The following is a 23756-nucleotide window of genomic DNA, read 5'->3' as shown; positions in this document are numbered from 1 at the left end:
TAAATGTAGGAAGATATACTCGTAGTATTTGTAAAAGCTTTTGCTTTCGGTGTTGCACATTACAGAACATAAAATATTATTTTTCTACTGTTGTTACTTGTTACAATTTAAGATTTAATTCATTTCAATTTGTTTTTGAATAAATTTGGTTTTAATTGAAGAATGTTACTGTTGCTATTGTTTATTAGTTGATATTCATTGCAATTTGTTGTGGTTGTTGATTTGGAAAAGATTTTTTCTTGTTTTTGTTTCGTTTCTTTGTTGGCGCAAAACAAATGCACAATGAAATTGTAAGAATGTTAACAAAAGAACATTTGATGTGAAAAACAAAATATGGTAGTTATTGCCAATTTCATTGTATATTTGCTAAGCGCTTCGAACAGCTTTTTTTTAGTTGCAGTTCATTTGTTGAAATTATAGAAAAAGAAATCAAAAAAATAAAAAAATTAAATTTGGAAAGATAAAAAGAAACTAAAGATTGGTTTTACAAAATACAAAATTAATATGGCTTTTCAAAAAGCTTTAAAAGTCAATCATAAAATTAGATGAAATCGTAGAAGTTTTGAAAGATCAGTTTTAAGGCCAGTTTATGGGCAGCATTGCTTAAACAATTTTAAAGATAATTTTCAGCTTCAAATATTTTAAACTAATTTGTTAAATTCGTTAAATTTATCAGAGTTGTCACAAGTTCTCAAAATTTGTTGTATCTTATATATTTTGCTTTTGGATATGCCTACCTGATATTGCCCCCAGTTAATTGTAGGGTTTCTATCCCCTGCTGGCTGCCTCTCTAATTATAGTTTTAGGTGTATGAGTGTGTGTGTGTTTGTGTGTGTGTATATATATGTATGTATGTTCTTTGTGTATGTGTGTGTGTCGGGGCAATGGAAAGTTTTTCGATTGTAGCATCATTTGAATTATATTAAAATTTCTTATAAAAAACTTGTTCGGTACGTTTTTGTACGTAGGTGTATGCGTATGTACTTGTATTTATGTAATATTAGTTGTAGTAGTCGTAGTAGCTAGCCGTTTTGTTAAGATCACAATTGTGCTAAGAAATACTATATCACAATTAAATATTTACACTCGTTATTATAAGTATTTATGCTCAACGCATTGTATCTTATAGGTGGTGGTGTTTGGGGCGGGGTAGTTAAAACGACCCAAAAAGTCATGCAAATTGTTGCATTTTAGTTGTTTGCCTCTTTGCCACGTTTTTTGTTGTTGTTGTTGTTGTTGTTATTGTATAAAAGGGTTCATTGCGCTTAGGCGCAAAGAACGAATATATACTTAAGAAAAGTATAGAAAACAAAGCCTAAAACAGAACGTTGGGCATTTAAAGCTACGCTTTCTTCTCTTACCTATCCTTTTTTGTTTTCTTTCTACTCTCTCCTCTTCATCTGTTTATCATTCTCTCCTAATTCTTTTCACTTTACTCTAAAAAAATACACGCACACGACTTGGCTGGAACTCTAATTAGAAGGATGTTCTCTTCGCTCACTTTATCGCTTATAAAAAATAAAAACCAATATATTAACATAATTATTCATATAATTGTACCGTATTGTACTTAAAAAGTGTTGGCTGCGTTCTAATTGCACAACTTTTCATAACTCGCTTTTCTTTACCATGCTTTGCTTCTTGCTTTTTGTGTATATAAAAATTTTGCCTGACAATTTTTATAAAATGACGTGTGCTGGAGCGGAAGACTCACGTTTTACTTTTTCCTTGGTTTTTCGATTTTTGGTATGAAAATGTGTATGTGTATGTGTATGTGTATGTTAATTACAAAATTTTATACAGTCCTTGCTTGCTATATACATATGAATGTTGAAAAATGTTGCTGTTGCTGAAAAATGCATCTTTCCAAAAGTCTAGAAGACTCTTTCTGAGAGATCCATGGGAAACACCTAAAACTTTATATATGTAACGATTATTGTTTTTTTGTGAATGCTGCCTACAAACTGGCCTTGTAACTTGGAAAATGCAAAATGTTTGAGAATTTAAGAAGGAAAAGTCATAGAAATTGACTTAGCAAAAAACATTTGCTATAAAATTTTTGGTGAATGAGAAATTCGTCCACGAATTGAAACTGGGCGTAAAGTTTAGAGGCCCTTGTTGTTGCTGCAGTTGGAGCTGCTGCTGCTGCTGTTGTTGTTGCTGTTGTTGTTGCTGCTGCTGCTGCTGCTGCTGCAGTTGTAGTTGCAGCTGCGGCTGCTGCGATTGCGCACGCTTTAATATTCGCAAATTGGTGCCGGATGCCATGCGCTGCAGCTTGTGCAATGTTTGAGCATCTGGCATTGTGCTGCTGTTGTTGGCTGCGTCAGCAACTGTTGTTATTGGCGAATTGAGCGACACCGAAGCTGGACGTGGACGTTGTGGCTGTTGCTGTTGCTCCGGTTTTGGTGTCTTTTGCGCTGCGGCTGCTGCTGTCAGCATGGCAATCAAATCCATGCCTGTTGTGGCATGCGTTGTTTGTTGGTGTTGTTGCTGCTGTTGTTGTTGTTGTTGTGTGCTGTTTCTGTTCAAAATGCTTTTTACTACCAGCGGCTGCTGCTGATTGCTTTGCTTATCACTTTGCGATTTAGTATGAGAACGTTGCTGCTGCTGCTGTTGTTGCTGTTGCTGCTGTTGCTTTTGAGCCTTGGCCGCCTTCAGTTGCTGCTGCTTTTCCTTGCGTATCAAATCAAAGGAGCTGACAATCTGCAATTGCTTCGGTTTAGCTTTGAGCGCATTCGCTGCAATCTTAGCATTGCTTACCTTCTCATTGCTTACCGACTGTTGGGCATCATTTTGGCTTTGGCTATGAAACAATTGGCGTTTGCTTGTTGCCGTTGCAACGGTTGCTGGTGTTGTTGCTGCTGCTGCAGCTGCTGTTGTCACTGGCGTTGTTGTTGCTGTTGTTGGTGTATTGCTGCCCGCAGCCAAATTTAGTTGCTTGTTATTATTGTTGTTGTTGCTGTTGTTGATGCTGTTGTTGTTGTTGCCGTTGTTGTTGTTGTTGTTGTTGTTGTTGCTGCTGCTATTGCTATTGTTATTGCTATTACGCTTGATATTGCTATTGCATATGTTGCTGGCAGTAAGACCGCCTCCTCCTCCCGCCTTGCCATTGAGATTATTTAGTTTAACACCATCCAAATCGCCCATCGATTTGTGCCGCTGACGCCGCGAGGAGTCACGTTGCTGATCCATCTTGCAGCTACTGTTGTTGTTGTTGCTGTTGTTCGTCACCATTGTGGGCGATGCGGATGTTCCGCCATTTTGAATGGCCTTGGGGCTCTGCTGTCCGGAGCATTTGCGCCGACGCGTTGTTGGTTCTATGCCGGCGCGTCGATCGTTCACCCACTTCTTGAGGCGCTTCACAAACGGTATGATCATAAAGAAGGAATTTGAGTTTTTGCCCAGTTTGGCTTTCGATATGGCATCGTTTTTATTGACCGGCAATGCATCAATGCGGAACCAGTCACAACACTTAATCTCATTACGCGTACGTGGTGCAAATTGCGTATCCAACGGTATATTGCGCACTATATACAATCGTGTATATTGATAATTAATATAAGCCTCAATATAATCATCTGCATCTATGATGTCCGTTATGTCAAAGCCCGTCTCCTCATAGACCTAAAGCAGATGGATAAATACAATTTTCAGTTAATTTGCATTCAAAATCAAGAAACTATGATACATTGACTTCACGCTCTGTCTACTGCATAAAAACAAATATATGCAACGATAAGGCAAGATAGTTTTAAAGCCAACAACAGCCAGACAGACATGGTCATATATACCATATCGATTCGTCTGTTCAATTATTGTGATAGGAAATGTATACTTGATGCTCATATTTACGGGGTATTCATTTACCGATCAAGTGTCAGTTGAAACAAATGTAATTAGAGCTTGCTACATACCTCCCTGGTGGCACAGTGTGCGGGATCCTCGTTCTCATTAATTTTTCCCTTGGGAAAGCCCCAAGAGTTTCGAGCAAAATATGATTGCACCAGCAGACAGTGATTGAGATCCTCCGATACAAGTATAGCGCCATATGTCGGCACGGATAGTTTATAATTTTTCCATTCCGCCAATATCTGATCCACAGTGCCAAAATGCTTGTTCAGAAAGGGAATGTGCTGCGTACACACACACACACACACATGTGGAATTTTGTTTATTTAAATATTCAACTATTAAGAGTTTGTTTTCTCACCTGAAAGATTTGCATGGCGAACTGTTTGATGCCCACCACGGGCAGCTTTCGTTTCTGTTGCTGCTGCTGTTGGTCTGAATCCTCGGGCGCACAGAAAAAGTCCAAGTAGAACCAATGTGCCAGCTCAATTTGAAAGCAAATTCGTATTAAATTATTTAGCTCCATATCTGGCACATTTATTATGAACCGACTGGCCAGATCGTCGAGTATATCGGACGGAATTTTCGATTTCTCTGGCAATCTAATGCTGGACGACTTTATTGTTGTTGTTATTGCCGCCGCTTTGCCTGTTGCCGTTGCCGTGGGATCCTCCGTGGAGGAACAGGAGCTGCCATAGCTATTGGCCGTTGAGGAGTTGGTTGATGTGCTTGAGTTAGTCGATGATATGGATGAATTGAGGCGTTGCTTTTGTGCACTATTCCCATTCTGCTGTTGCTTTTGCTGTGTCGTCCTCTCAATCGCAATGGGCGCACTGATAGTCGTGGAGGAGGCGGCGGCGGCTGCGGCGACAGCAACAGTTGTTGCTGCTGCTGCTGTTGTTGTTGTAAATACCGCGCCCGTTTTTAGCAATTGATTTAATACATCATTCTCGGCTTCGTTATCAGAGTGTCGTCGTTGTTGTTCTTGTTGTTGTTGTAGTTGTTGTCGCTGTTGTTGTTTAATTGCTGCCGTTGCTTTTGTGACTGCTGACATTTGCTGATAACACAACACACTATCGCTGCCAGGGACATTGCTGCCGTTGTTGTTGTTGTTAATATTGTTAATATTAAGCACCTTTTGCAGCGTCAGCGATGCGATCAACGCCAAGTTATTGACTTTAAATATAAAGTTTAGATATAAAATATGAATATATATTAGTTATGCAATTTTCAAATGTTGCAACTTTTATCAGTTCTAAGATATAATTGTTTGTTGCATAATTATTGTTATCATAATTTAAAAATACTAGGTTTTTTTTTTAAGTTAATTGAAAATTTTCTAAACACATGTCAGGTTCATTTTAGCCGTATTTGACTGACAAAATTTGCTATATGTATATAATAATAATAATATAATTAAGCATAATAAGGACCAGCAAAATATTAAATTAATTTTAAGCTGTTCTCCAGATATTGCATAAGGGACGTAAAATCGTAGCATATTCCTTTGAAATTCGCAAACTATTTCAATAAATATGTAAATCTACATATATCTTGATTACTGCAGTTGTACTATTATAGAGGATTGACTCGAACTGATTGAAATACAATATATTGTATAAAATTGCACCGCCTCGCACATAGTAAACAACGACATTTGAGTTATTAATCGATCAATCAATTCACCTTCTCTATCGGCAACTTCTCGCTGAGAAGTGTGTAAAACCGATCGACGAAATTGCAGGGTATGCATCCAAAAACTAAGCTACATTCCTAACCAGTTCAAGTATTAAGGGATATGGTCAAAACATTGAAGCTGAAAATTGATACCAATTTCATTCAAACTGATAAGTTATCGAAAAAAAAAAATTAAGAATAAATTTATCTACGATTGGAAAAGTGGCACCTTCATTCCGAATTGTATGTATCTTGCTAATGTTACAAAAACGAGAGCATTCTACAAAAGAGACTTTAAAATGTGCTATTTTTATATTCTAATTGACAATTAGCCACCTGGCAATTTAATCTCTTTGAGAGCCATGAACTCGACAATGATTATGAGTCCCTAAAACGCTAACTAATAGTATGGCCCCACCTGATATTGTCGACCTTCAGTCGTTTCTTGCTGCCTTGTCGTCTGCAGTTTCAGTTATTAAATATTCAAGCAGAGAGCACCTTGAAAATAATGCTGAATAATCATTGCTAGTGTATGTGTTAGCATTCGTATTGCGATCACAGCTGGGCCAATGATCTACAAATTGCGCAACAACAATTATAAACACTATTTTTTTTGTAACTAATCGTATTTTGGCCTCTAAAAACAACGGCTCGGGGTACGGGCGGCTGATTGGGAAGGGGCTCGGTTCAGCGACCTGCTTTTTCAAGTGTTGCAAGCGACTTCGCTGCAACTGCGCGCGTGGAAAACTACTGAGGCGAACAGATAAAAATAGAGATAGAGGTATTATATCTCCGTCTCGCTTGCTCGCTGCATTTGTTCAAGAGCTTTTCATGTAAAACTATGGCACTTTTTTTTATTGTAGTTTGTTTATGCAATTAATTTTATTGTTTTGTTTGTATTGCCTGCGTTAATTTACCGTTATCATTTTGATTGGCGCTGCTTTCGGCATTAAATGATTTGCCTGCTGTTGTTGTTGTTGTTGCTGCCAAGACTGCTGCGGCAGCGGAGCGCCTCTGTCGCTGCTTGTGCTGTGACGTCGACGTGGTTGCGGTGGCAGCGGCGGCTGTTGCGACGACGGCGGTATTAAATATTGGGGCAATTTCCATAATATTTCGTATATTTTGTGTTATTAATTACGTTTAGTTGTATGCAATACAGTAAGTTAATAATTTTTGTTTTTTTTTTTTACAGTAGTATTCGCTTTTTTAAAATTTGTTTTCTTGGTTTTTTTTTCACGCTAATTTCATGCTCAGTCTTCGTCTTCCTTTTCTCGATTTTTGTCACGTATCTTTACAATAACGTGGATCGCGTTTTTTCTGATTTTGCTGTTGTTGTAGCTGTGAATATGGCTGCCAGTCGTCGAAAATCGTTGTTAGCTGCTGCTGCTGCTGTTGTTGCTGCTTTTGTCGCACAAATTTCAATTTCCAATGCAATTGTTGTACTTGATGGTTTCTGTTGTATGCATTTCTTCTAGTTGATGTTGTGTTGCAATCAACATTATCTGCTTTTGTTGTTGTGTTGTTTTTGTTTTTGTTGTAAGCCATCCACAATAAATTGTGTCGCTAAACAGAAACAAAGTCTCCACTACTCTCCACTCGACATACGTACGCACACAATCAAACTTGTTTTTCTTCACGTACTTTCTAAAAAAAAAATGAGGCTGCCTGTATGTGTGTATGTGGTTTTTGCGTCACTCTTATTCGCTGCTTAAATTTGCCTTATTCGCTGATATTTATATGCATGCGTAATTAGTATTTATTTATTTATACGTTGCACTTAAATTTATCAATTATTTTGCACTATTTAATAGCTTTTTAATTTTTGGAAAAATGCTTCCTCGTCGCACATACTCATATGAAAGTCGCACACGTAAGACCACCTCTTAGCATCAGCAAAATACCAAACTATGTGTACTTAGCGTTGTTGTCGGTTAATTCACATGTATAGCCAAGTGCTTGCTGCAAGCGGTCACACTGCGCGCAACAGGGCTGAAAAGCGATCAATAGTGTCCAAATATGCGTTAACTGTATAATCCATAATATATATAACATTAATTCAATAATGAATCATATTAAAATATAACATTTATCAAATTTAACATCAGAATCAGAGCAATATTTAAAAATTTATAAAAGATACATATCACATCACATTGATTATCGATAATAAATTGTCAGCAACTCTATCGATAGTTTGAACGATACTTGACAGCTCTAAAAAGGCCTGCCTCTATCTATCTCAACGAGAAGCTTCTGATGAAAATATTGTGAAAATTCGTGTTTATTGTGCAAAAATACGTTCAAATGCATTATTAAATAATGCTAGTTGTGCTAATGCTATGCCCACCACTGGCAGCCAATTGTAAACTGACGCGCAGACTTAGCTAAACGTCACAAAATTTTTGTTTTTTTGATTGTTCGATTTTTCACAAAGCACAAAAATCTGTGCAAGTGGAAAATCTGGTCGTATGCAACTGCAATTTGAAAACGAGCAAATCCAATCTTAAGCACAAATGTCGCATTAAGCAAGCACCAAAATTGCATTTTCGAACATTTCCGCCTGCACCTGGTTTCCGTGGACGTGCTTTGGATCCGTGGATAACAGAGACGCAAAGGTATTGAGACTACGATTTAATTTAGAGATGAGCGCGTGACAATTTGATCACGCCCACACAGTAGCTAACGTAACATATTTTGTATATTCCCTGTTTTACAATTATACACAATTATAAACATATAAAGTAAACAAAATTTGTGTTCCCCTTGTATCAAGTAACATACATATTACCATAACTTGGCTAAAATTAGGTCGTGAAGTCAATATATTAGCTACCTTTCACGCGCTCATCTCAAATTGGCTTTTTACTTGTGTTGCGAGCCTGTGGGCAGCAGGCAATGTTGAAGGCAAAAGCGTATCCACTCTCCTCCACTCATTTGTGTTCTTTTTCATCAATATAGATAGACGCCGTGTGGGGTTGGGCTTCCGCCCCGCTGCGTTTAGCGGCGAACAGAATGGGCGATCCTTTACTGCCTGGCTCCACCGGCCTTGGCAGCGGCGCTCCTGCCGCAGCCACAGGTGGCTCGGGCACAACGGGAACTGGCCTGGGCAGCGGTGGCACCAGCGGTGCCGAACGCCCGCCCTCGCCAGCCCGACTCACCCACACATCGGAGAAGCATCCAAAAGTGACGCTTACCGAACTAAACATGCTGCGACGGCATCGGGAGCTCTGTGACGTAGTACTCAATGTGGGCGGACGCAAGATCTTTGCCCATCGCGTCATCTTGAGCGCATGCAGCTCATATTTTTGTGCCATGTTCACTGGCGAGCTGGAGGAGTCGCGCCAAACAGAGGTCACCATTCGCGATATTGATGAGAATGCAATGGAGCTGCTAATTGATTTTTGCTACACCGCCCACATTATTGTGGAGGAGTCCAATGTCCAAACGCTGCTGCCAGCCGCCTGCCTCCTGCAGCTCGTCGAAATACAGGACATATGCTGTGAGTTTCTGAAGCGACAACTCGATCCGACCAACTGCCTGGGCATACGCGCCTTCGCCGACACTCACTCCTGCCGCGAGCTGCTGCGCATTGCTGATAAATTTACGCAACACAACTTCCAAGAGGTAATGGAGAGCGAGGAGTTCCTGCTTTTGCCCGTCGGCCAATTGGTGGATATCATTTGCAGCGATGAGCTCAACGTTCGCAGCGAGGAGCAGGTCTTTAATGCAGTCATGTCCTGGCTCAAGTACAATGTCGCTGAGCGGCGACAGCATTTGGCACAGGTAAGTTCCAGCCTAAAACGGTCTATTTTGAGCCTAATCTTTACTCTATTGCTCTATTGTCAAACAGGTGCTGCAGCATGTGCGTTTGCCGCTGCTTTCGCCCAAGTTCCTGGTGGGCACTGTGGGCTCTGATCTCCTGGTTCGCTCGGACGAAGCCTGCCGTGATCTGGTCGATGAGGCCAAAAATTACCTGCTACTGCCACAGGAGCGACCACTGATGCAGGGCCCGCGTACCCGTCCACGCAAGCCCACGCGGCGCGGAGAGGTGCTTTTCGCTGTGGGCGGCTGGTGCTCGGGCGATGCCATTGCATCTGTTGAACGTTTCGATCCCCAGACCAATGATTGGAAAATGGTTGCGCCTATGAGCAAACGACGATGCGGCGTCGGCGTTGCCGTTCTCAATGATCTACTCTATGCTGTTGGTGGACATGATGGTCAAAGTTATTTGAATAGCATAGAGCGCTATGATCCGCAGACTAATCAATGGTCCTGCGATGTTGCGCCAACCACATCATGCCGCACAAGCGTCGGCGTAGCCGTACTGGATGGCTTTCTGTATGCGGTGGGCGGTCAGGATGGCGTTCAATGCTTGAATCATGTCGAACGCTATGATCCAAAGGAGAACAAATGGTCCAAGGTGGCTCCAATGACCACACGCCGTCTGGGAGTTGCTGTTGCCGTCCTGAGCGGCCATCTATATGCCATAGGCGGCTCCGATGGCCAATGCCCGCTCAACACTGTAGAACGCTATGATCCTAGGTAAATTATTCTCCAAGAAATCGACATATACTTTGCCTAATCTGTATTTATTCACACGTAATAGGCAAAACAAATGGGTGGCCGTCAATCCTATGTCCACTCGTCGCAAACATCTTGGCTGCGCCGTATTTAATAACTATATTTATGCCGTTGGCGGACGGGATGATTGCATGGAACTGTCGTCTGCTGAGCGCTACAATCCACTAACCAACACCTGGAGCCCAATAGTGGCCATGACCTCGCGGCGTAGCGGCGTAATTGATGCCCTGTTATTTAATGATTCAACATATCCTAATTCTACCATATATTGCAGGTCGGCCTAGCCGTAGTCAACGGGCAACTGTACGCTGTGGGCGGCTTCGATGGCTCCGCCTATTTGAAAACCATTGAGGTGTATGATCCAGAGACGAATCAATGGCGCCTGTGCGGCTGCATGAACTATCGTCGTCTGGGCGGCGGCGTTGGCGTTATGCGTGCACCCCAGACTGAGAATTATATGTGGTGCGATAATAGTTTTATACTGCATGATCGATAAAGCGATTCCCTCATAACTACATAATTATATTTCTTTTTGTATTCATCTTGTACTTTTAAACACACATGTATGCTAACACACAAATGAACAATCGCAGGATACGGAAGGATTCTGTCGTCTGATGGGAACCGAAGCCGACGCCAGCTTTGCCGTCGCAAACGCTGCCGCCGCCGCATTTCTACTGAAACAAAAACAACAACAACAAACAGACCGACAGATAACTGCAACAAATCGAAGCCAAATTTTTCCAGCGTTTTAAAGTTGAGCAATGTGTACGTTATTGTATAATTAATTGTTAATTGTTTCTCATTTGGTAGCGCTTTAAAAGAAAATGTTTGTTGTGTCGCGCGTTTTAGCAAATATGCATAGTGTTAGATTCAAACCGAGACACACCCCCATATATACATATATAAATAGATATATATAAACATATGCATATGCTTACATGAACGTAAAATGTCATTAGCTATTAACAAATGCTAAATGTTCTTTGTAAAAAACAAAAAATAGTTGTTGGTTAAAATTTCAAGGAAATTTCTAAAATGCCTTCTCTCCAAAAAATTAACTGAAATGTCTCGAAAAATAACGCATTAAAAATCAAATATATATATATTTACATATATAATTGCTAATATGCTTATTGTAAAATGCCTAAACAAAAAACTGATAAATAATAATGCATGTAGGGCTTATAAAACAATACTTGAATTTGTAAATTGTTTATGCATCAAAATGATAATTGCATAAAGAACGACAAGTAAATCAAACAAATAATTTTAACCGAATTTCACATAAGCCCTTACAACAGCTTCCTATCAAGCTTAAAAAAGGATTTAACATACAATGAAATTTAGACCTAACCTAGTATATAACAAATTTCAATAGTAAAATTAACGAGTACATACATATATCTAATTTATAAGTTTAAACAATTGTCGAAAAGTAATGCAATCTGTTAAGTGTTGTGACAGCTGCGGAAGTCACAATATGTTGCTAAGGAACCAACTCGAAATAACAAAACAAACAAAATCGCAGCTATAACTTTTAATGTAGGTTTTTATGCATTTTATTTATTATTATATTTTTTGTCTCGTTGTTCCCTTGAAACTCATAAACATACATTTATATATATATTATTCATTCATATTAATTTATTATTGATTTTTATTAAAAATGATTTCGCACTTTATTATTGTATAACATTATTTTTATTCAAAACGTTGTTAACTTGGTAAACAAATTAGAAGTTTGCTTCCAAATTAAATTTAAGAATAGCATTTAACGAAAGTAAAAACCACTAATTTATATAATGAATAAGGTATTGACACAAATGCAAATAAATCGATAAAACAAAAACTTAACTGCACAGTAAAAACTAAATATGAAAACGTACTATTTATAAGATAATACGTATACAAAAAAGTAAATATATCAAAACCGCATTAAAAATATGACATTTTATTATGAGGGTGAGGCAGCAATCGAAGGCTCTTTAAAAAATGGGGTAATTCAGGAACGTTGTTCGAATTTTTAAATTTTTACCGCTATGAAAATCATATCGATAGTATCGATATATTGAATGTTCTATGTCAAAGATGGTCACCCTAGACTATCGATATTGTACATCTGTTGCTCGCATGCAAGTAGTAAATGTCCAGGCTTAAGCAGCCTGTTGTTAAAAGTATGGATCAAATATGCCGCATCTGCTTGAGCGGATCCGCCAGTCTTATGGAGATATTTGGCGAGCGAGAGCAGTCGGAAGATGAGCCCAGCTTGGCAGACATCCTGAACGAATGCGCCGACTGCAGGGTGAAAAGCGACGATACATTTCCGAAGATGATATGCCTGCCATGCACGGCGGATGCCCAAACGGCGTTTAAATTCAAGCGCAGATGTGAGCATAGCTACAAATTGCTTTCCTTGAAGGTTGAGAAAAGGGCAGTTGAAGTCGATGTCGATGCCTTTTGTGATATGCTGGCAGCCGAAGAATGGGACCTGCCGAAGCGAGTTTTGGATATCGATTGCATCAAAGTGGAGCACGAGGAGAGTCCACAGCGAGAAAACTGTAAACCAACCAATGAAGACTTGGAACAGATGGAATCCATGAATGCTGAAAACTCACTCGAGAGCTACGTGGAGCCTGGAGAGCACAGTAAGGGGTACATCGAGCGTGATGAGCCAGAGAGCATTGGGGGAAGCTTAGAAGAAGATAAATCCCTTTTAAATAGGGACTTAGCAGACACGCCATCGAGCACAGGTCGCTATCCCATTCGTCAATCTAAACGTAAGAGCTACATCGAACGTAGCCAGATATCACAGTCTGACACCAGCTACCACAGCGACTGGAGCGAGGAACCGAAAACGGATACCAGTTCTGGTAAAAAAGAATCTCATTTTCATGGCAAGAAACAACAGGCAGCCCGCAAACAACTGCATAGCGAAGAGCGCCAATACAAGTGTCTGGAATGCCCCAAGGAATTTAGCCGGCATAAGACCCTACAGGCGCACAGACGCACCCACACCGGCGAGCGCCCATACAAGTGTCCGCACTGTCCGAAGGCTTTTGCTCAAAGTCATCATGCCAGGGACCATATACAATTGCATTATGGCCAGCGTCCACACAAGTGCCCACATTGCCCGAAGGCCTTTACTCAAAAATCAAATTTACGGGCCCACGTACACATTCATTCCGCCGAGGGTCCGCATAAATGTGTCCGCTGTTCAAAGTCTTTTGTCAGAAATTACGATCTGACGGTGCATCTGCGTGTGCACACCGGTGACCATCCATATAAATGCAGCCACTGCTCGAGAGCATTTAACCGTCGGCGAGATCTTGACAGGCATGTACGCGTCCATACAGGAGAACAACCATATAAGTGCCACGAATGCACAGCGCGGTTCTCCAGAAGCGATCAACTTAAAATTCACTTGGCAAACCACGTAAACGGCGGCGACTTGCAGCCCAAGAGACGTGGAAGGCCATCAAAGAAGATTGTCAAAGACGAGAAATAGAACTTGTAATTGTTACTATTCCGATTGCGCCTTTTAGTATCAAATTAAAAATCACTTGTTGATTACTTAGTACAAATAGTGAAGCACGCATATTTTTTGAAAACATGTTTTATATTGAAATATGGGAACATTAAAATGATTATTGAATGTTACTTAAATGCTTTTGATTCACTTTAAAAAATCGCAAATGGCATTTATCATATTGATTTCGTTTATTCACATAAAATGAACACATGGGAAAACTCAATTGTCCAATTATTTCAATGGTTTTCCCATATGCTATGAACTTAAACTTAGTTTAAAGTTGTTTTTTACAAGTGAATATCCCGTCAGGACCTTTATTTTATGACCGTCTTTAGAGGAATCATCAGCACAAGTCGTGAAAAAATCTGCCAAGCAACATACATATCTAAGCGTACCTTATAAAAATGTTCAAGATAATATTTATATACACTTACCTTCATATTTATTGCTTAAAGTAGGCGCATCATTTAACACTCTTCTTGGGCTTTTTCGCTTTGCCTTTTGCTGCCACTTTGCTCTCTATTTGGTCTTTGATTTTCGCCAGTTTTTTGGTTTTGCGCGACGCATTGGCGTCTCCAATTTTGGCCAAATTATTACCCTTCTTATTCTTTTGTTGTTTGAGAACCTTTTCGGTTTTTTCTATTTTTTGTAATTTGACCAAGGTTTTGGGCGTTGGCCTCGGTTCAGGGCGTATTTTGGTTGATATGTCTTCGCGTTCCAACGGCTTTTTGGCACGCATTTTCGCCTCCGATTTGCGGACCTTCTTCATTTGCAGCATGTACTCCGGCACCTCTCCACCCGAGTTCTTGATTATCTGCGCAATGCTATCAATAGAATATATCAATTGAATCTGAAGTACGTCCGAATTGATGGCACTTACCTCCGCAAATTGGCCGTATCGTCCTGCGTAAAGAAGGTAATGGCGCGTCCCGGACGACCAGCGCGACCTGTGCGTCCAATGCGATGAATATACGAAATGGTGCTAGGCGGAAAATCATAGTTAATGACCAGATTGACGCCCTTGAAGTCAATGCCGCGCCCCATCAGCTCCGTGCAGATGAGCACCCAGATGTGACCCTCGCGAAAAGCGCGTACACAATTATCGCGCTGATGCTGCGATCGCTCCGCGTGTATGACATCTACATTGATGCCATCGTAGAGCAGCTCCTCGAACAGCTGTTTGGCACGATCCTTGCTCTGCACAAAGACTAGCACTGGCGGCTGTAGTCCTTGGCGCACCATTTCACGCACGGCCAGCAGCTTACCGCTTTCCGAGCCCACAAAGAGCAGTTCCTGTTTTACTGTATCCGTGGCGCTGTTCTGTACACCGATCGTCACTCGCACTAGATTTTTGAGATGCCGCAGCGCCCATTTGGCCACAGGCACCGTGTAGGTGGCACTGAAAAAGGCCACACGCTTTTGCGGATGCGTGCAGGCCGCATAGATTTCATCCAGCTGCTCCTTGAAGTTGTTCTGACCCTCCTCCATGAGACGATCGGCCTCGTCCAACACAAACCACTCAATGCCTTTGAAGTCCAGCAGTGGCGGCTGCTGCTGCAGCAGGAAACGAACACGGTTTGGCGTTGATATCAATATGTCATATTTCTGCTTGCAGTCGGGTCCATGTTGCTGCCGCGCTTCGCTCACTTTGCTGATGAAGTGCGTGCGTAGTCCCGTCCCCCTGGTCAGCTCCACGCACTCACGATAGATTTGCTGGGCCAGCTCTCGTGTGGGCGCCAGCACCAGGGCGCGCAACCCAGTCGTTTTATGACTGCGCAGCCCGTTAATGATGGGCGTGAGAAAAGCCAATGTTTTACCCGAGCCCGTTGGGGCGCAGGCCATCAGTGCCCTATTATTCAGCAGCACGGGCAGCGCCTGCATTTGTATAGGTGTGGGCTGTGCGAAGCCATAGGACAAAAGATTCTCTTGCAGGCGCGGCAGCAGCTTGAAATCCGTCGTGCTCAACTCGTCAAAGCTACTTATGGGCGCTGGCACATCCTTGCCCAGCACTGTTATGCTGTGTTCCTTGCGCAGCGCACTAATCTTCTCCTCACGTAGCAGTTGCTCTGCCTGCTCCTTTGACAATTGCTTTTTGGCCTTTTTCTGCTTGGGTGCAGTTGGTGCTGTGCCAGTGACATTAGTAAGCAAACGAAATTCGTCCTTTGCTGTGCATTCATCGTCTGACTCAGACGCTTTGGCTGGCTCAATGGCCGATGGTAGCTGTCGCGGTTGCTCCCTTACCTTGTTTGGCTTGGATGACGGAGCCTGCCTAGCATAAGTTTTAGTAAGTGTTTGTTATTTACCATATTCTACATACCGCACGTTTCTTGGTAAATCGTACACCAGCTGTTAATTGTTTAAATATGTCGAATGTATCCATTTTTTATCCGCAAATGGTTTATTTGAATTAAACAAAATTTCACACGTGCATTTGTTTTGTTATTGCTACAGAGTTGCCAGATGTTGAGTAGCCGGCAATCAAACTATCGAACCTAACAACATCCGTTATCGATAGTTTCGCAAATATTGCAGGCTACTTGCTAAAACTGCCCTAATTAGCACTAAATACTGTTTTTATTTCGAAACCAGTGGACGGTTAGATGTTTCCAAGTGATTTGCAGCACAGCGTATCGTACATATTTTTATTTCATTGCGTATATATATATTATTACTCCCCCTCTTCAGTGTTTACCAGTGCGTCAAGAAGTTCCGTCCGGCGACGTAGTCCCTTGGCATCCTTCTCGCTACCTCTACGTCCAGGAAGATCTCCGCCCCAGTTAAATTTATTTTGCCCACCTGCCTCCGTCTCTAAATAGTTGTCTTGAAAATCCACGCATAAGTTGTGCATAGCACAAATGCTCTCCACAATAAGCCGCACCTCGTTCAAATCACGGGCCTCTAGAGCATATAATGTTTGAAAACGACGCGCCAAAGTGTCCATCACATCGTCGGCTAACTGGTATGCTGGCTCCAACAACCCATTGAAGACGGTATCCTTGCGAAAGCATTCTGCCTCAATGGGTCGTACCAAATAGGATTTGAGTGGAAAACTAGTACTGCCAATTAGGTAGCTGCCCGCTGGCATTGTGCGTGGATTGAGAGCCAGCGTTTGTCCAATCGGCGATTCCTCGAAGGTGTAATCCTGCTCCAGCTCCACATAGCAGTCAATGATCTTGTGCTCGCCATTGCAAATCAGTTGAAGTACAACGGCCACCTCGGCATGTTCACATTCCAGGAAAATGTCCAGACGCTTCAGGGATATTACGCCAAATAGCTCGTGGAAGCAACTCAGCTGCGGCACGTTCTGAAAGCCCTGCAGTGTACTCTGCTGGGCCTCCAAAGAGTTGGGCCACTTGATAAAACTCTCATAGTTGTCGGAGATAATGTGCCAGAAGCTACGCACTACCTGCTGACACACCGACCAAGGAAACTGAAACTTGCGTGCGATTTCCTCAAAATGTTCATCTGTAGCCAGTTTCCAAAGAGCTAACGAGAGCGTTGTCTGTGGAGTGGGCGCGCCTGGCAATGCATTCCTCTGCAAAATATTCTCCAGAGCCTGCTGGATTTCCTGTAAGCCCAATTGGGTTGTAATGAAGCTTTTCTATTTGGTGCTGGCATACGCGTACTCACCAGAAAGGTTAGCTTGCGCATATGTAAGAAAGATTCAAACTGCACATCCGCATAGCGTTGCAACAAATTAAGCTCTGCATATTTCCACTCCAATCTGGCCAATTTGCTGGGGATCTTGTCGCTTGCCGTCGCTGGCTCTTCGATATGCGTGCGCTTCGGCTTTCCCTTAACCTGCCCGGCTGATGCGACGGCACGCTTTTGCTGCATTAATGCAAAGATTTCGGCCTCGTCGTCATCGCTGGCGTCGAGCAACGGATAACTGCTGGAAAAGAAGCTACCACTGCTGCTGTGTCTGGGCTGCTCATCGATGAGCAGGTCCTTTGTAATGATTGTGGCTATATTTGCTAAAACAGCTCGTTCCTCCATGACGGTATCAAAACTGTATGTCTGAGATCCTGTGACAGATACTGGGTATGCGTTTTCTTTTCCACCCTTATTAACAACGGCTGACAATGCCATCAGCTGACACTATTAGGCGCCAAACTGTTCGCATTTAAATTGTAATGCACTTTATGTTAATTCCACAGAATTTAAAAACATTAACAAGAATTCCAATAACAATAATTGAAAAATTAAAATAAAAGGCAATTAAAAAGTAATTCAAAAATCTAAGTCAAATTTGAAAGATGTACAACGTTGCCAGACTGTGCTGCCATATATTCGATATTCAAACTTGCTGAGCATGAAATCGTTATCGAAATTAACGGTACGGCTAAGCACTGCAAGGAATTCCATGGTAATCGCAGTCCAGCGGCACTGCCAACATTAATTATCGAATATATTTAAATACTACATTTGATTTACTGCTTTTTAACTTACCTGGACCCGCCTTCTTGACTTCAAAGTTGTCCCACGTACACTCATGCAGATTCGGGTTAGCATAGCTGACGCCTGGACTATTTCCAGGCGGCAAAGCTCCAGCACGCAGCTGCTGCACACGCTGGCGCATCGACGAGAGAATTTCCGCATGCCGTTCAGAGTAAGCTAGATTGTTGAGCTCGCACGGATCGACGCTCAGATCGTACAGGCATTCCTCCAATAAGGCATTGCAACCACGATGCATGTCACCGCAGCGCACAGCTGCTAATCTCCTGAGAGTATGCATCCGATGTTGTGTAAGTCGCTGGAGATCGTATCGTGCCAGAGCTTTGGAGGCAGGCGAATTACGCACCTCCACCACATAACGACGCGCGCGCGGATCTAGCTCATCCAGTTCGCGATGAGTCAACAGTTGATCGTACTGTCCCGCCAAAGTGGTGCCATTCACATACTTCCACTGACCCAGCAGCAGTGAGCTAAAGTGCGACACATCGTCCAGGCTGTGCAATATTTCTCGCGGCACGTGTGGAGCATCTTTGTTGCCCGCCAACTGCGGCCACAAGTCAATGCCGTCGAGCTGCAGCGACTCGGGCAGCTCAATGCCCGCGGCATGCGCCAACGTTGGCAGAAAATCGCCAACATAAATGGGTTGGGTAAACAAATGGCCACGCGCCGTAAGCAATGGACTCCAAATAACGCCGGCGACACGCACGCCACCCTCCCAGGGTGAATTCTTTTGACCCTTGAGTGGCCAATTGGAGCCCGTGTTGGCGAACATGCCCACCGAAGGCGCCCCATTGTCCGAGTAGAAGATCACAATGCTGTTGTCTAGCTGCTCTGCACGGGCCAACGCGGTAATCACACGGCCCACGCTCTGATCCAATTTGGAAACCATGGCTATTCAAATGCTTTTGATCAACAAGACGTAATGCTGAATAATTGAATATATAAAGCTCACCTGCGTATTTTCTGTGATTTGGATCCTTGATGTGTAGAAACTTTTGCACCTCCTCCTCAGGTGCCTGCAATGGATCATTATCATTGGCCGTGTGCGTCGCCAAGTGGTTAATCATTAGAAAAAGTGGTTGCTGCTTAGCCGCAGTCTCTTGAATAACACGCTCCGCCTCGTTGGTCAGTAAATCCGTAACATAAACGCCACGATCTGTGCACTCCACCTCCATGTTTCGCCGGAAGTCATAACCAACGATATAGGTTTTCTCCGGCATCTGTGAGCGCCGTTGATAGTAGTCAATGTAGGCGCCCCAATAGCCATAATGATAATCGAAGCCCCGATGTGTGGGCGTATACTCCGGCCTAGCGAATCCCAAGTGCCATTTGCCCACCAAATTGGTTGAGTAACCAGCCGCCCGAAAGATCTCCGGCATCAGCGTGGTGTTTAACATCAGCGACCAGGGCTCCTCATTGCTAATCACAAAGTGCTGTGTACCTGTGACGATGACCCAGTTTGCTTAGACTACATAAGCATTACTTTGGAGAGACACGGCTTACCTGTGTGTATGGGATATTTGCCACTCAACAGTGCGCCGCGGGAAGGTGTACACATGGCCGGTGCATAGAGACGATCCAGCAGACGTCCATGAAAGCCCAGTGCATCGATGTTGGGTGTTAAAAATTCACGTCCACCGCGAAAGCTAATATCATCGAACCCCTTAATTAGTTAGTGATAACTGTTAATTATTGTTGTTCGCACAAAACTGGTTGTGAACTATATCAATTACCATATCATCGGCCATTATAATGATTACATTAGGCAATTTATTGCCAGTTCTATTCGTATTTTTCTCGCTCGCCTTAACCCAGCCGAGATTGAGATTGAGCAATAGTAAAAGTGCTGATAAGATGACGACGCGCATTTTGGTAAATTAATAGGAATATATGTAAATATTTAAATGCCGCTTCAAAACCATTCGATGCGGCAGCTAAAAAACGACTGGTTAAAAAATTTTGCTGCCGCTCAAGCGCCGCTCAGCAATTAGCAGTCAACAATGTAGCTTGTGCGGTTGTCATTGTTACGTCAAAGATCGCTTTGTGGCAGCAGCAACAGCTGCTGTTTAAACATACGACCAAAAGGTTGATAAAGCATAAATAATACACAGCGCTGTTTAAAATAAAACAAGTTGTAAATTTTAAAAATATAAAAAATTGTGTGGCGCACTTTTAGGGCTTAATTTTGAATAGTGCTTATTACGAATAGTTTCTCCTTTTAATAGTGTCTCTTATCATAAATACCCTGTATATACAAAGCATCACATTGTCGTCAAGTACACACGTACTTGTTGCATACACTCACGAATATAAAAAACGGGTTCTGTTCAAATTTTGGGTTGAACGATCGGAGCTTTCAAAAAAGTAAAATATACTTGTTCTAAAGAACAGGTACTAGAAACCGATACTTATCGATTTCGTAAAAGCTTAGAGTAATCGATAATTTGATTTAAATTCCAATTGTATATGGTGCATTTAGCTCTATTATTAATATAATTACTTATCCCCCTGGAGACACGGAATACAGATGTGGGAAATGACTGTTAATTCGTACCGCAAACGAGTTCATACGCTTCAGAATAATGGTATACTGCTAATTACTGATTGTAATTGGAGCGTGCGCAATTCGACGCTTCGCCTGATTCTGGTGAATATAGAGTTCCGAATTAGCCGCACCTGAAATCGCACGCGAAAATACTGCCCGGAGAGAGCACGTGCCATCCACCCGGCTGAGACGTCAATATCTTACCCTGCTGCAATGGGGAAGACCAACGAACATGCCATCCAAAGTTTATCCATAAATGTATATACAATAAATACTATAAAATATTATTATTATTATTATTGTCATTATAAATCATCATTATTATCACAATTTTTATCATTAGCATGATTATTATAATCATCGCTATAATTGTTGTTATAATTATTTTTATTATTATTATTATTATTATTAATATTAATATTAATATTATTATTATTATTATTATTATTATTATTATTATTATTATTATTATTATTATTATTATTATTATTATTATTATTTTCATTTTCATTTTGATTATTATTATCAATATCAATATCAATATCAATATCAATATCAATATCAATATCAATATCAATATCAATATCAATATCAATATCAATATCAATATCAATATCAAAATCAAAATCAAAATCAATATCAATATCAATATCATTATCATTATCATTATCATTATCATTATCATTATCATTATCATTATCATTATCATTATCATTATCATTATCATTATCATTATCATTATCATTATCATTATCATTATCATTATCATTATCATTATCATTATCATTATCATTATCATTATCATTATCATTATCATTACCATTATCATTATCATTATCATTATCATTATCATTATCATTATCATTATCATTATCATTATCATTATCATTATCATTATCATTATCATTATCATTATCATTATCATTATCATTATCATTATCATTATCATTATCATTATCATTATCATTATCATTATCATTATCATTATCATTATCATTATCATTATCATTATCATTATCATTATCATTATCATTATCATTATCATTATCATAATCATAATCATAATCATAATCATAATCAAAATCATAATCATAATCATAATCATAATCATAATCATAATCATAATCATAATCATAATCATAATCATAATCATAATCATAATCATAATCATAATCATAATCATAATCATAATCATAATCATAATCATAATCATAATCATAATCATAATCATAATCATAATCATAATCATAATCATAATCATAATCATAATCATAATCATAATCATAATCATAATCATAATCATAATCATAATCATAATCATAATCATAATCATAATCATAATCATAATCATAATCATAATCATAATCATAATCATAATCATAATCATAATCATAATCATAATCATAATCATAATCATAATCATAATCATAATCATAATCATAATCATAATCATAATCATAATCATAATCATAATCATAATCATAATCATAATCATAATCATAATCATAATCATAATCATAATCATAATCATAATCATAATCATAATCATAATCATAATCATAATCATAATCATAATCATAATCATAATCATAATCATAATCATAATCATAATCATAATCATAATCATAATCATAATCATAATCATAATCATAATCATAATCATAATCATAATCATAATCATAATCATAATCATAATCATAATCATAATCATAATCATAATCATAATCATAATCATAATCATAATCATAATCATAATCATAATCATAATCATAATCATAATCATAATCATAATCATAATCATAATCATTATCATTATCATTATCATTATCATTATCATTATCATTATCATTATCATTATCATTATCATTATCATTATCATTATCATTATCATAATCATAATCATAATCATAATCATAATTATAATTATAATTATAATTATAATCATTATCATTATCATTATCATTATCATTATCATTATCATTATCATTATCATTATCATTATCATTATCATTATCATTATCATTATCATTATCATTATCATTCTCGTTATCATTATCAATATCATCATTATTATTGTTTTTAATATCATTATCACCATTATTATTGTTATTAATATCATTATCATCATTATTATTGTTATTAATATTGTGATTATTATCATTTCGATTTTTACTATGATTATGATTATTCTTATATTATAATCATTTATTATTATTTTTAATCTGTTCATCATAATATCCGCCTTCACCCATTTTAAATAGTTTCTCAGAATATAATAATTTAAGCTTACACACAGACACGTGTTATTTATCTTGTATTATGATTATAATACATACATATGCACAAATATGACAAAATTGTGTTCCTTACAAGTCACCACAGTCTTCAATAATGATTTTCTTAGCGGTCTTGCCGCTGTTAGAGCCAAGTGTCTCCACCTTGGTAATAATGTCCATGCCCTCAACCACTTTGCCAAAGACGACGTGCTTATTGTCCAGCCAATTGGTTTTGCCAGTACATATAAAGAACTGCGAGCCATTGGTATTACGTCCGGCATTCGCCATAGACAGAACTCCCGGACCCGTGTGCTTCAAGGTAAAGTTCTCGTCAGCAAACTTGTTTCCATATATCGAACGCCCGCCAGTGCCATTTTGGTTGGTAAAGTCGCCACCTTGACACATGAAACCCGGTATGACCCGATGAAACGGGGAGCCCTTATAGCCGTAGCCCTTCTCTCCGGTGCACAGAGCTCGAAAATTCTCAGCAGTCTTCGGCACAACGTCCGTACGTAACTCCATTACGATGCGTCCAAGCTTTTCCCCGCCGGCAGAAATGTCGAAATAAACACGTGGCAAGGTCATCTTCCAAGCTAAATACAATGGAAAGCACTAAAATAAAATTGCCCTTAGCCGAGTTTCTAAACTTACGGTTCTATTTATCTATCTTTCAGTCAATTAAAACTATAAAGCAATTTTTTGATCCGTTCTGTGAAGCAGCTAGAACTGAACTAAGAAATCAAACAGCAGTTGAAGAGCCTACTGCTCGTTCGATTAATAGGGTATTTTTTTAGGTTTTTAGGGTATTTTTTTTTTCTCTGGAGACCGATAAATTTGTCGT

The 23756-nt window shown here is 39.9% G+C and overlaps 7 protein-coding genes across 11 annotated transcripts; 2 read left to right on the top strand and 5 right to left on the bottom strand.

Annotated features, from left to right (window-relative positions):
• Window positions 1-165: 165 nt before the first annotated feature.
• Window positions 166-7569, bottom strand: DCP2 (decapping protein 2). 2 transcript variants are annotated; one of them, XM_064689031.1, is made up of 5 exons: window positions 6444-7568; window positions 4211-5025; window positions 3915-4133; window positions 2761-3624; window positions 166-2703 (listed from the first exon to the last, which is right to left on the bottom strand). In XM_064689031.1, the coding sequence occupies exons 1-5, from the start codon at window positions 6631-6633 to the stop codon at window positions 2032-2034; spliced, it is 2760 nt and encodes a 919-aa protein (XP_064545101.1). In that variant the 5' UTR covers window positions 6634-7568; the 3' UTR covers window positions 166-2031. The 2 variants fall into 2 exon arrangements, with proteins under 2 accessions (XP_064545101.1, XP_064545100.1); XM_064689030.1 differs by having other exon boundaries at window positions 166-3624; window positions 6444-7569.
• Window positions 7570-7742: 173 nt separating this feature from the next.
• Window positions 7743-11803, top strand: dbo (Kelch-like protein diablo). 3 transcript variants are annotated; one of them, XM_064689035.1, is made up of 6 exons: window positions 7743-8141; window positions 8485-9309; window positions 9377-10068; window positions 10133-10322; window positions 10382-10569; window positions 10701-11803. In XM_064689035.1, the coding sequence occupies exons 2-6, from the start codon at window positions 8539-8541 to the stop codon at window positions 10723-10725; spliced, it is 1866 nt and encodes a 621-aa protein (XP_064545105.1). In that variant the 5' UTR covers window positions 7743-8141; window positions 8485-8538; the 3' UTR covers window positions 10726-11803. The 3 variants fall into 3 exon arrangements, with proteins under 3 accessions (XP_064545105.1, XP_064545102.1, XP_064545104.1); XM_064689032.1 differs by lacking the exon at window positions 10701-11803 and having other exon boundaries at window positions 10382-10627; XM_064689034.1 differs by lacking the exons at window positions 7743-8141; window positions 10701-11803 and having other exon boundaries at window positions 8272-9309; window positions 10382-10627.
• Window positions 11804-12244: 441 nt separating this feature from the next.
• Window positions 12245-13767, top strand: LOC135433077 (zinc finger protein 431-like). The gene has a single exon (XM_064689028.1). It carries the CDS (start codon window positions 12254-12256, stop codon window positions 13613-13615), a length of 1362 nt encoding a protein of 453 aa, XP_064545098.1. The 5' UTR covers window positions 12245-12253; the 3' UTR covers window positions 13616-13767.
• A 41-nt stretch (window positions 13768-13808) lies between these two features.
• ais (aramis) lies at window positions 13809-16116 on the bottom strand. Of its 2 annotated transcripts, none has more exons than XM_064689025.1 (4): window positions 15957-16116; window positions 14520-15904; window positions 14074-14463; window positions 13809-14024 (listed from the first exon to the last, which is right to left on the bottom strand). In XM_064689025.1, exons 1-3 carry the CDS (start codon window positions 16017-16019, stop codon window positions 14103-14105), a joined length of 1809 nt encoding a protein of 602 aa, XP_064545095.1. In that variant the 5' UTR covers window positions 16020-16116; the 3' UTR covers window positions 13809-14024; window positions 14074-14102. The 2 variants fall into 2 exon arrangements, with proteins under 2 accessions (XP_064545095.1, XP_064545096.1); XM_064689026.1 differs by having other exon boundaries at window positions 13809-14004.
• Window positions 16117-16194: 78 nt separating this feature from the next.
• LOC135433078 (uncharacterized) lies at window positions 16195-17728 on the bottom strand. The gene is made up of 2 exons (XM_064689029.1): window positions 17270-17728; window positions 16195-17207 (listed from the first exon to the last, which is right to left on the bottom strand). Exons 1-2 carry the CDS (start codon window positions 17726-17728, stop codon window positions 16308-16310), a joined length of 1359 nt encoding a protein of 452 aa, XP_064545099.1. The 3' UTR covers window positions 16195-16307.
• Window positions 17729-17887: 159 nt separating this feature from the next.
• On the bottom strand, window positions 17888-20041 carry LOC135433076 (arylsulfatase B). The gene is made up of 5 exons (XM_064689027.1): window positions 19828-20041; window positions 19598-19757; window positions 19047-19535; window positions 18089-18985; window positions 17888-18025 (listed from the first exon to the last, which is right to left on the bottom strand). Exons 1-5 carry the CDS (start codon window positions 19960-19962, stop codon window positions 17982-17984), a joined length of 1725 nt encoding a protein of 574 aa, XP_064545097.1. The 5' UTR covers window positions 19963-20041; the 3' UTR covers window positions 17888-17981.
• A 2877-nt stretch (window positions 20042-22918) lies between these two features.
• On the bottom strand, window positions 22919-23721 carry LOC135433074 (peptidyl-prolyl cis-trans isomerase-like). The gene is made up of 2 exons (XM_064689024.1): window positions 23567-23721; window positions 22919-23508 (listed from the first exon to the last, which is right to left on the bottom strand). Exon 2 carries the CDS (start codon window positions 23498-23500, stop codon window positions 23006-23008), a length of 495 nt encoding a protein of 164 aa, XP_064545094.1. The 5' UTR covers window positions 23501-23508; window positions 23567-23721; the 3' UTR covers window positions 22919-23005.
• Window positions 23722-23756: the final 35 nt, after the last annotated feature.

The sequence above is a fragment of the Drosophila montana genome, unplaced genomic scaffold (assembly GCF_035044405.1).
Source record: "Drosophila montana isolate Dmon_TW-CO22-7 unplaced genomic scaffold, ASM3504440v1 contig_3217_1, whole genome shotgun sequence".
In the NCBI taxonomy this organism is placed as follows: Eukaryota; Metazoa; Arthropoda; class Insecta; order Diptera; family Drosophilidae; genus Drosophila; species Drosophila montana.
Note: the sequence above shows the minus strand (reverse complement) of the source record. Positions and strands in the feature narration are given on the sequence as shown.